Genomic DNA, 13,080 nt, shown 5'->3' on the forward strand with positions numbered 1-13,080 from the left:
CATATTTAAAGTCATTTCTGTCTCTAACCATATTAGATCAGTTTGTTTATTATAATGTATATATTCATGTAGAGTCTTTGTGGAAACATGTATTTGATAGTCAATTTTTGCCAATGGCTGTGGTAGGCAGGTGGACACACAATTGAATAACACAGTGAAGACTATAAAACCAGGAGAAGAGCTTTAAAACATTCTCATTGCATATTAAAGTCTATATTATCAAGAAGAGCCGTAAACATAGCACTATAGAAAATAATGATGAACATATAAGTGAAAACTGTAGCCTCAGATTTTCCTCTGAAATAAAATTATGTAAATGACCTTAGTACCTAAGTATAATTTTGTCCATAGGGGTAATATAATTCTTGACAATTATTTCAGGAAAACATAGAAAAATTACTTGGAATGATATATGTCATAAGAAAATAAATTGTGCTAATGTTATTCATGTTAACCCATGAGATAAATGTGAATTTCCTATTACCTATGGTCCAAAGATTGGATTAATTTGTGTCAGAACTTCTGCCTCTAAGGCTTTGAACCCTGCATTCATGGCCAATTCTTCAGCCAAGTACAGTTGGCCCTTGAAAAGCTTACCTGTAAAGGAATCTTTTCAGGGCCCTCTTAATGTCTTTGTTCCTCAGACTGTAGATGAAGGGGTTCAGCATGGGTGTGACCATGGTGTACATCACTGAGGCTGTTGCACTTGAGTGTGCACTGTGGGTAGCAGCAGAGCTGAGATACACTCCTAAGCCGGTACCATAAAATAAGGAGACAACGGAGAGGTGAGACACACAGGTAGAAAAAGCTTTATACTTCCCTTGAGCTGATGGGATTCCACATATGGAGGAAATTATCTTAGAGTAAGAGTAAAGGATCCCAGCAAGGGGACCACCACCTAGCAGGCCAGCTAAAAAATACATTATCATATTGCTAAGAAAGGCATCAGAACAGGCAAGTTGGACCATCTGATTGAGTTCGCAGAAAAAGTGAGGGATTTCCAAGTTTGGGCAGAAAGACAGACCCAAAACCATTAAGCTTTCTAACAATGTATTCAGGAGACTGATGATCCAGCACACCAGCATCAGCAGTCCACAGAGCTGGGGATTCATGATAATTGTGTAGTGCAAGGGGCGGCAGATGGCCACAAAGCGGTCATAGGCCATTACTGTAAGAATAAAGTCATCCAACACTGTAAAGAGTATATAAAACCACATTTGTGTGATGCAGCCTTCATAAGTGATGACTTGGCTCTTTGTCTGTATGTTCCACAGCATCTTTGGGATGGTAGTGGAGGTGAAACAGATGTCAACCAAGGATAGATTGGAGAGGAAGAAGTACATGGGTGTGTGGAGGTGGGAGTCTGAGCTGACGGCCAGGATGATGAGCAGGTTTCCAAGCACAGTGATCAGGTACATGGAGAGGAAAAGCCCAAATATGAGAGGCTGTAACTCCAGTGCTTGTGAAAGTCCCAGAAGAAGAAATTCTGAAGTTTGTGTACCATTGCCTGGTTCCATGTGTTGGAGGTGACTACCAAAAAATAGAAAAAAATTGAATAGCCATTTTTATACTGGCAAGCATGAGTAAGTTAGAATAAATGACACATTTATGTTTTACAATCAGGAAAATAATTTCCATATTTGGTGTGTGGTCTGGTCCCTATTAAGGTATATCTATTATCATTTCTCATTAGAATTTCCTTTTGTAACATCAACCTGTTCTTCAAACATAATTTACAATGCTGTTTTATTGAGAATATCTTTTATGCATTTAAAGAATATATATTAACTATAGACCATGTTCCAGGCACATTTCAGAGTATGGGATGCTTAAAAAGAAAAGTCTATAAACTAATAATTATGCAAGAACATAATGAAAAAAATATATAACATATCCAATGGTGCAGCTGCTATAAAGAAAAGTAAATAATATTAAATGGAGAGAATGTATATAGGGCTTTCTTTTTTATAGAGTTTAACCAAGCTGTGGCAACAGGTGACACTTTAACAGATACCTCAAAGAAGACTGAGTGTGAGCCTAAGGGGGAAGTGTTTCTCAGGCTGAAGGAACAGCCAGTGCAAAAGCCCTGAGGAAGATGGTTGTTTTAGAAAATCAAGGCTCAGGACTTTCAAGATAGCAGTGGTGTGCGTGGATTATTCTAATACCTCCTCCCAAAAGCAAGCTGGAAATAAGACTAAATTGGGGAACATTTACCCTGAATTTTCAACTGAAGACTAGTTGAAAGGGAGACTTTTAAACACGGAAGGGCAGAAGCCAATTCAAGACTGGTAGTAAGATCTGGATCACAAGAGGTCCTGGCACTGCTTCCTCAGGAAAGGCCAAAGTTGAGAAAGGATATCTCGGTTACAGGTGGTTTCCCTTGAGAGTAGTGACATTTGGATCCCAGGCATGGTTCTCCAGCTCAGAGCACCTAAGCCAGAAACAGCTGCCCACATAGCATACTGTGGTGACATGTGGTAGGACTTCGCACTGCCAAGGAGAGACGAGACTGAGCCCGCCAGAGATAAAGCCACCTTTTTTTTTTTAAGTGCCAGAGTACAAAGTTTTTCTTCTCAGTATCTCAACTTGGGCTTTGATGGATGGAAGGTGGTGTGAATTGGAATTGCTTGAGGAAGAGTCTGGGCTGGGAGGCATTGAGAGGATCAACTCCCTGTGCTCAGTCCCAATACTACAGCAGTCATTTGTGTGTGTGTGTGGGAAGGACTTGCAGTAACCTGGGGAAAGGCAATTACCCTGTCTTGTGGGATATAGCCCACCCCACTGGAATCCCATTGCCCCACCCTGCATATCAAACCCTGCTGAGGAGGCAGCAGCAGATGCAAAACTTACAGGTTTGTGCAGACTCAGGCAGTGTCAGTGAGTGGCTTTGGGGTGGGGCCTTTCCCCCAACTTTCCCAGGAACCTGACTGGAACTACACCCTCATGAGAGAACTTGTAGAAACTCATGGGTTCTTGTGGACCCTACCAGCCTGCCTATGAGGGGATATACTCTGCCAAGGTAAGGGAAATTCTGGGACAGACTCAGATGTGTGGCTCTGGGATAGGGGAACACAACCATCATCATTCTTGAAGTCTGAAACAGCATCTCCCCTTCATAGAAGAAACAGAGGTCCCATTTACCTGATTCCATCTGATTCTCCTACTCTTTTAAAAACAGCCTTTTCAGTGACTAAGTGTGACAGCCAGCCTGCTGGCATAAGCAGAACAGGGTGAATCCTGAATTGTTTTATGATGTTTGCTGACCCTCCCCTGGGCCCTATGCTGCTATAAAGCCTGCCTTGGAGCACAGGTTGGCCCCTCTTGTGTACAGCCAAGTGCAGTGGAAGCAGCCACAAACTGTGGATCATTTCAAACTTCAAACGGGTTGCAAAGAGCCAAATGTGGAAAGCTTCTGACATTGGTTACCACTGAAGTATATCCTGGGAGGCCCAGAATCAACACACAAACCAGTCAGCCTCAGAAAACACAAGAACAGGATAAAAAGGGAGATCCGGAAACAAACATACAAGTCCAGGAAGCACAAAGAGTCCCAAACAAGATGAACCCTAAGACGCCCACACCAAGACACATGATCATCAAAATGCAAAAGGTTCAAGACAAAGAGAGAATCATAAAAGCAGCAAGAGAAAAGCAGCTCATTACCTACAAAGGAGCTCCCATAAGACTGTCAGCTGATTTCTCAAAAGAAACTATACAGGCCAGAAGGGAGTGGCTAGAAATATTCAGTGATGAGAAGCAAGAACCTACAACCAAGATGACTCTATCCTGCAAAGCTGTCATTTAGAATCAATGACCATATAAAGACTTTCCCAGACAAGAAAAAGTTAAAGGAGTTCATCACCACCAAACTGTTATTATATGAAATGTTGAAGGGTCTTTTAGAAGAAAAAAATAAAATATATGAACAAACAAAATGGCAATGAATACATATCTATTGGCAATGGAATCTACAAACAAAATAAACAAGCAGAACAGAAACATTCTCATAGATACAGAGAACATTCTGTTGGTTGCCAGATGGGAGGGGGGTTGGGGGAATGGGTGAAAAAGGTGATGGGATTAAGAAGAACAAATTGGTTGCTAGACTGACAAACCTCAAAGAGAAGGAGGTTGGAGGGTAGGAAGAAATAAACCAAAGAACTTATATGCATAACCAATGGACACAGGCAACAGTGTGGGAAAAAGCGGTAGTGGGGCGGGAGTGGGAAGGAAGGGGTCAATGGGGGGAAAATGAGGAACATCTGTAATACATTCAACAATAAAGATTAAAAAAAAAAGGGAGATCCCAGCAGGCACTAAACTCTGCCAAGATGAACTACACTTTTTAAAAATTTCATGATTTTCTTTTTTATTGCTTTGTTATTGTTTTATTCTCTGTTTTTTTCCTTTCATATCTGTTATTTAATCTCTTTCCTTTTCTTATTCACTTTTTTCTTTAATTTTTTCTCTTTTTAAAAATCATTTTCTATCTTTTATTCTTATTTTTCTCTCCCTTCCTTTCATGTTTGTTTTTCTTCCCCTTTATTTCTTCTTTTATTCTTTTGTTTTTCTTCTTTTATTATTCTTGTTCTCTTTTACCTTTCAGAATTCTCTTTTACTTTGTCATTGTTTTGTTGTTGTTGTTGGGTTCTACTGTGTGCTTTTGTTTTGTTTAGTTTGTTTGGTCTGCACCTGTACAACAGGTCACACGGCATATTCAGGGTTGAGCCTCACAGTCAGCCATCATGAGGGTAGATCCCACCCATGAATAGGATAACAACAATCAAGACACAATTACAATAAGAGAGGCCAAATAACACACAGAGGACATGTCTAGAATATCCAGCTCAGGAGATCAAAAAGATTGCATCACTGGGTCCCACAGGACACTTTCTATGGAAGGTCACCACACGAAGACTGGAAATCATAACAGTTCTATCTAATACATGGAAACAAACATAGAATGACAACTAACATGGGGAGGAAAAATATCCCCAAATAAGTGAAAAGACCGACTCTCCAAAAAAAGAGCTAAATAAAATGGGGCAAGCAATTTACCAGACATAGAGTTCAAAGTAATGGTTTTAAGGATGCTTAAGGAATTATTGAGAACTACAAGGAACATAATGGCAACTACAAGGAATTTAGTGGGAACTACATCAGCATAGAAACCATGAATAAGAACCAGTGAGAAATGAAGAATACCATATCTGATATCAACAATACACTGGAAGGAATTAAAATAGTCTGGATGAAGCAGAGCAATAAAAAGGAAAAAGAATTGAAAGTAACAAGGAAAGTTTAAGGAAACATTGGGAGAACATTAATGGTAGCAATATTCCCATCATAGAGGTACCAGAAGAAGAAAGTGAGTAAATGATAGAGAACCTGTTTGAAGAAATAATGATAGAAAACTTCCCTAACCTGGTGAAGAAAAAAGTCACACAAGTTCAGGATGCACAGAGAGTCCCAATCAGGATGAACACAAAAAGACTGACACCAAGACACATCATAATCAAAATGGCAAAGGCTCAAGACAAAGTAAGTATCTTAAAGGCAGCAAGAGAGAAAAAGTTACCTACCTAAGGCTGTCAGCTGATTTTTCAACAGAAATACTTCAGACCAGAAGAGATTGGCATGAAATCTTCAAAGTAATGAAAAGGAAAGACTTTAAATCAAGACTATACTATCTAGCAAGGCTTTCATTAAAAATTGAAGGCAAAGTAAAGATCTTCTCAGACATAAAAAGGCTAAGGGAGTTCATTACCACCAAACCAGCATTGCAAGAAATGTTAAAGGGACTGTGTTAAGAAGAAGAAGAAAAAGAGAGAGGAAAGTCGATATAAATAATGGAAATAAATAAGTACCTATCAATTACAGCCTTACATTAAATGGATTAAAACTTCAATTAAAAGACATAGGGTAGCCCTGGACGGTTTGGCTCAGCAGTTAGAGCATCGACCTGTGGTCCTGAGAGACCTGGGTTTGGTTCCTGCTAAGGGCATGTACCTGGATTGCAGTTTGTCCCCATCCCTGGTTGGGTCGTGCAGGTGGCAACCACTTGATGTGTCCCTTTCACGTCGATGTTTCTCTCTCTCTCTTCCTCTCTCTCCCTCCCACTCTATCTGAACAAAAACAACAACAACAAAAGGAAAAATGTCCTCAGGTGAGGATAAAAAAAAAAAAACGACACAGGGTAGCCAAATGGATAAGAAAATATAACACTTATATATGCTATCTACAAGAGACCCACCCAAGAGCAAAAAATTTACTTAGACTGAAAGCAAAAAAAAAAAATTCTATGCAAATGGAAATGGAAAAACTCTGAGGTATTAATTCTCATATCTGACAAAATAGACTTCAAAACATAGGCCATAACAAGAGACAGTTATTACATTATACTGAAGAGATTGATCCAACAAGAGTACATAACCCTTGTGAACATATATTCCTGCACTATAGGGGAACCTGAATATATTTTAAAAACTCTTGGTGTACTTTAAGGGAGAAATTAGCAGCAATATAATCATAGGAGAAGACTTTAACACCCCACTATCATCACTTCATAGATGTTCCAGACAAAAAATCAACAAGAAAAGAGCAACCTTTAATGACACGTTGGATCAGATGGATTTAATTGATATTTACAGATCATTTCATTCTAAAGCAGCAGTATATAAATTTTTCTCAAGTGCACATGAGCATTCTCAAAGATAAACCACATGTTGCAACACACCATAAGTCATAAAAATTTTGAAATTATATGAAGCATCTTCTCTGATCACAATGGCATGAAACTAGAAATCAACTTCAATAAAAATATTCAAACACATGAAGGCTAAATAGCATGTTATTAAAAAATGAATAGGTTAACAAGAAGATAAGGGAAGAAATAAAAAATTACTTGGAAGTAAATGAAAATGAAAATACAACAGCCCCAAATCTATAGGACACAGCTAAAGCAGTCTTGAAAGTTCATAGCATTAGAGACCTACCTCAAGAAGCAAGAAAAATCTCAAATATAAATTTAACCCTAAACCTAAAGAACTAGAAAAGAAACAACAAGAAAAGTCCAGAGTAAGCAGAAGGAAGGAAATAATGAAGATCAAATTAAAAATAAGTAACATAGAGGCTGACAAAACAATACAAAAGTTTAATGAAACTAATACTTGGTTCTTTGAAAAGATGATCAAGATGAATGAACCCTTAGCCATTCTCTCCAAGAAATAAAGAGAGAGGAGCCAAATAAATAAAATCAGAAATGACAGTGGTGAGGTAAAAATGGACATCACAGAAATAGAAAGGACTGCAAGAAAGTACTATGAACAAGTATATGCCAACAAATTGAACAACCTGGAAAAAATGAACAAATTCTAGAAATATACAATCTTCCAAAACTGAATAAGGAAGAATCAGAAAATATAGATAGATTGATAACAACTAATGAAATTGGAGCAATAATTAAAACAACAACAACAACTCTTGGCAAACAAAAGTCCATGACTGGATGGCATCACAGGCAAATGTTACCAAATATTCAAAGAAGAAACAACACCTATCTTCCTCAAACTATTCCAAAATTTCAAAGGGAGGGAAGACTTCCACAGTTTTTAAAAACCAGGCCAGCATTATCCTGATACCAAAATTAGACAACCACACTGTAAAGAAAAAAAAATTACAGGCCAATATCCCTGATGAACATAGATGCTAAAATCCTCAACAAAATATTAGCAAACTGGATCCAGCAATACATTAACAAGATTATATATACATGACCACATGAGATTTATTCTGGGAGTTGCAAGGCATTCACAATATCTTCAAATCAATAAATGTGATATATCACATATAAAATGAAAGATAAAATTCACATGGTCTTATCAATAGATGCAGAAAAAGCAATTGATAAAATTCAGCAGCCATTTATAATAAAAACTCTCAGCAAGGTAGGAATAGAGGAATGATACATCAACCTAATAGAGGCCATGTATGAAAAACCTACAGTCAACATCGTACTTTATAGGCAAAAACTGAACATGTTTTCCTTATTATCAGAAAAAAAAAGACAAGGATGTCCACTTTTATCACTCTTATTTAACATAGCGATTTTGCTTCTCTCTCTCTCTCTCTCTCTCTCTCTCTCTATATATATATATATATATACACTAAGAATCCCCAAACACCAAAATGAATATATGCACCCCCCTGGTTCATAGCAGTGTTATTTATAATAGCCAAGATCTGGAAACAGCCCAAGTGCTCATCAGTAAATGAGTGGACAAAAAGCTGTAATACATTTACACAATGGTATACTATGCGGCTGTAAAAAGGAAGGAACTCTCTTCCTTTGCAACAGCATGGATAGACCTGGAGATTATTATGCTAAGCAAAATAAACCAGTCAGAGAAAGACATATACCATATGATCTCACTAATATGTGGAATCTAATGGACAAAATAAACTTACAAACAAAATAGAACCGGAGAATGGATACATGGATCAGACTGACAAACGTCAGAGGGGATAGGGGTGGAGGAAACTAGATAAAGGAAGGTGAAGGGATTAGCTAAAGAACACATATGCATAGACCATAGATACAGACAATAATATGGTAAGGGACAAGGGAGGTGGAGTAGAGGCTCAGTGGAGGTGGAAAAAGTGTGGGGCAACTGGGGACATCTGCAATAGTGTCAACAATAAAAAATTGTTCACACAATGTAAATCTTGCACTTTATTAATCTGGTTGCAAAAGCATCCTGTAAATTGAAAAGGATCTCCTCCTTTGCACCTTCTCTTGATATTAGGATCAACTTGGAATATATGAGCCCCGGTACTCCTGCTCTGAGGACTGCTCTCAGTTTATAAGTAACACACACACACACACACACACACACACACACACACACACACACACCACAGCAGTCCATGGCCTCCTCATCTGTGTTATGTCCTCGTCCTTCTCAGTCCCTCCCATACTATTTAGGCTTTGAGTAGATACAAGCTAAGTTGTCCATATCAAGTATCTTTTCCAAAAAGAATTTGAAAATAGTACCTAGATTTTCCTATCATAAGCCTCTTGTGGACAAATCAGTTTGGGGTTCCAAATTGCTATGCCCATTTTCTCCCATGTATTTGAAGAAGCATAAACAGTAAGTTAAATAAACATAGAGGTAAAGAGAACAATAAAATGAACATGAGGAAGATAAAAGATCTAATAAGCTTAAGGGGGTCCCAGAGATAAGAAAGGAAGAAACATTTTTTTTGGATCTGGCAGCCTTCCAACTCTAATTACTCTGCCTTTAAGTCAAGTAAAAAAGGTAAAGAAGAAAAAATAGATTCATCCAAAAGGTGAAGGTAGTTATAAATATATTGTATGAAACACCTTACTGATGAACTAACTGAAGTAAAACTGACCAAAGAAAACAAACAAACTAAAAAACCCAAAACCTAATAATTCAAAAAAGCACAAAAAGAAACATACAAAACAACATTTTTTGACATTAATTTTGTATCTTGCTACTTTGCCAAATTCTTTTATTAAGTCTAGTAGATCTTTGATGGAGTCTTTAGGGTTTTCTATATACAATATCATGTCATCTGCAAATAATGACAGTTTCACTTCCTCCTTTCCAATTTGGATCTCCTTTATTTTTTCTTCATGTCTAATTGCTGTGGCTAAAACTTCCAGTACTACGTTAAATAATAGTGGTGAAAGTGGGCATCCCTGTCTTGTTCTCGTTCTTAAGAGGAATGCTTTTAGTTTTTGCCCCTTGAGTATGATGTTGGCTGTAGGTTTTTTATATATGGCCTTTACTGTGTTGAGATATGATCCCTCTATTCCCACATTGCTGTGAATCCATAAAAATTCTAGAAGAAAATGTAGGCAACAAAATCTCAGACATCATATGCAGCAGAATTTTCACTGATACAACACCTAAGGCAATAGACACAAAGGAAAAAAATGAACACATGGGACTACGCCAAACTTAAAAATTTCTGCACAGCAAAAGAAACAACCTACAAATGAAAAGGGATTCCACTATATGGGAGCATAATTGCCAATGATGCCTGAGATAAGGGGTTAATTTCCAAAATATATAGAGTGCTCATATAACTCAACCAAAGGAAGACAAAGAATCAACTAAAAAATGAGCAGAGAAACTAAATAGACACTTTTTCAAAAAGGACATACAAATGGCCAAGAGACATATGAAGAAATGCTCAACTTCACTAATCATCAGAGAGATGCAAATTAAAACAACTATGAGGTATCACCTCATACCTGTCAGAATGGCCGCCATCAAAAAATCATCAAATACAAGTGTTGGGGAGGGTGTGGAGAAAAGGGGACTCTAGTATACTGCTGGCGGGAATGCAGACTGGTGCAGCCAGTGTGGAAAACACTATGGTGTTACCTCAAAAAATTAAAAATTGAACTTCTATTTGACCCAGTGATCCCACTTCTAGGAATATACCCTAAGAAACCTGAAACACCAACCAGAAATGATATATGTACCCTTATGTTCATAGCAGCACTATTTACAATAGCTAAGATCTGGAAATAACCCAAGTGTCCATCAGTAGATGAGTGGATCAAAAACTGTGGTACATGTATACAATGGAACATTATACAGCTGTAAGAAAGAAAGATTTCTTATTTTTTTCTTTTTTGTTTTTCTAGGTTTTTTTTTTCTATTAATTAATTTTTGTTACAGAGATTTCTTATTTTTTGAGATGGCATGGAAGGACCTGCATAGTATTATGTTAAGCGAAACAAGCCAAGCAGAGAAATACAAATATCACATGATCTCACTTATTTGTGGAATATAATGAACTTAACAAATTGAAGAACACAATTAACCCAGAGACATGGAGGTGGGGTAAAGACTGACATGCCTCAGAGGAGGAAGGGTTTGTGGGGGAAGAGATAAACCACAGAACTTACATGCATGTATGCGTGAACAATGAACATAGACAACAAAGTTGGGGATGGGGCAAGGGGGAAGGGGAGGAGGGTGTCAATGGGGGAAAAATGAGAAACATCTGTAACAAAAACAAATTAATAAATAAAAAATTAAAGAAAGAACAAAAACTGGTTGAATATTTTTAACACCAAGTTTTAGAAGACTGTTTATTTTTTCCGTCTGTGTCTTCTCACTTTTCTTATGTGGCATCTTTGTTTTTCTTGGACTTCGAGTTTTTATCTCATTTTTGACAAATCAATGGGCACAGTCTAATTCTGGTTCTGGTCTTCATCCAACATGCAAAGGCCTCCCCAGGCATAAATCCTGCACACACCATGATGATCCATCCTTTTACATTGAGTAACTTTCTTCATATACTTAAGCCTGAGCACATTGTCATGCAACTATTTATTTCACTGTACTCTGATGTCATCATCACAGTGCCTGATTCAAACAAGCAGGGCTTCACTTGTTTTGTTCACCTTTGTATTTTCACAAATGTAGGTTTCTCAATCTCTGCATTACTGACATTCTGGGCCAGATCATTGTCTGTGGTGTGGTTTCTCCTGTGCACTGAAGGATGTTTAGAGCATCCCTGGACTCTACCTACACCTCCCATGTGACAGCCAAAAATGTCTCTGGATATTGTTCAGTGTCCCCTCGGTAAACAATATTGCCTCTGGTGGAGAACCAGAGTTTTAATGTAACAATCTAGAAATATTTTTATATAATTTTTATATTAGCAATGTATTGAGAAAGTGTATGAAAGGCTTTCAAAGTGTGAATAGCACAGACACTTCATAAAATATTATGTACACATGGTAATAATGAATTGGCATCATACTAGTTAATATGAGGAAAGACTGTAAAGTATTGTGAATAATAAGAAAGAATGGACACATAGATAAAAACTGTACAACACACAAAGTGAGTTTCTGATGGGCCCAGGATGTTATTTATATATTTGTTTTTTTTAATCCTCACCCGAGGACATTTTTCCATTTTTTGTTCAGATAGAGTGGGAGGGTGGGTGGGAGAGAGAGAGAGAGAGAGAGAGAGAGAGAGAGAGAGAGAGAAAGAAACATCGATGTGAAAGGGACACATCAAGTGGCTGCCTCTCGCACGACCCAACCAGGGCCAGGGACAAACTGCAACCAAATACATGCCCTTAGTGGGAACAAAACCTGGGTCTCTCTGGACTGCAGGCTGATGCTCTAACTGCTGAGCCAAACCAGCCAGGACTTATTTATATATTTGTATAAAAGTATATGGGAGTGTATGTGTGCCTAACATAAAAAGAGACGTTTTAAGAAGACCAAGAAATTATGGAATAAAGATTATCAGTAAGAATGAAATTGAGTTAAATGTAGTGGCTATAAAACAAGAGTATGAAACAAAATTAAGTGAGAATCAAATTGATCTACATAAAGACAGAAAATAATAAGAATTTAATAATCCCAACATGGGCCACTAATTCCAGATTAAATTTTCAAATACTTGGAAATAAAATAATATTATAGAAGAGCTTTTAAAATCAGAGAAAAAGCAGTGTCTAAGTTATAATTTCTTCTTATATAAAGATATAGGGGTGGAGCGGGAAGAGATAAACCAAAGAACTTATATGCATATATGTATAAATAATGGACACAGACAACAAGATAGTAGAGGCAGGGGTGGTAGAGGCAGGGGTGGGGTGGGGCAGGGGTGGGGAGGAGAGTATCAATGGGGGAACAAAGGAGGGACATCTGTAATATTGTCAACAATAAAGATAAGTTTAAGAAAAGATATATGAATTCAAATATAATAATGGAAGGTAAAGATATTTTCAGTCATATACAAAAGATAATGTCTTCCAGAGGACAGTAGATGATGATGCAATTGTGGAAATAGAGCCAACCACAAAGGCAGAAAGGAACAATAAGAAATAACAGAGGTGAGAACAAGTTGGCAATACGTGTGTAGAGTGATTTACTAGCACTAAGAACACAGAACATTCACTTTCATTTTTGTTTCGAGCAAGAATTTGCAAGTGAAAAATATAAAAGTAACAGCTGAATTTTTTTTTTCAGTAAAAAAAGCAAAACAAAAGAATAGCAATGGAGAGACTACAATATGA

The 13,080-nt window shown here is 37.4% G+C and overlaps 1 protein-coding gene across 1 annotated transcript; it reads right to left on the bottom strand.

Moving 5' to 3' along the window:
- Positions 1 to 593: 593 nt before the first annotated feature.
- On the bottom strand, positions 594 to 1,523 carry LOC118615358 (olfactory receptor 7A17-like). Its single transcript, XM_036240253.1, has one exon. The coding sequence runs from the start codon at positions 1,515 to 1,517 to the stop codon at positions 594 to 596; it is 924 nt and encodes a 307-aa protein (XP_036096146.1). The 5' UTR covers positions 1,518 to 1,523.
- Positions 1,524 to 13,080: the final 11,557 nt, after the last annotated feature.

Source organism: Molossus molossus, unplaced genomic scaffold (genome assembly GCF_014108415.1).
Source record: "Molossus molossus isolate mMolMol1 unplaced genomic scaffold, mMolMol1.p scaffold_m16_p_4, whole genome shotgun sequence".
Lineage (NCBI taxonomy): Eukaryota > Metazoa > Chordata > Mammalia > Chiroptera > Molossidae > Molossus > Molossus molossus.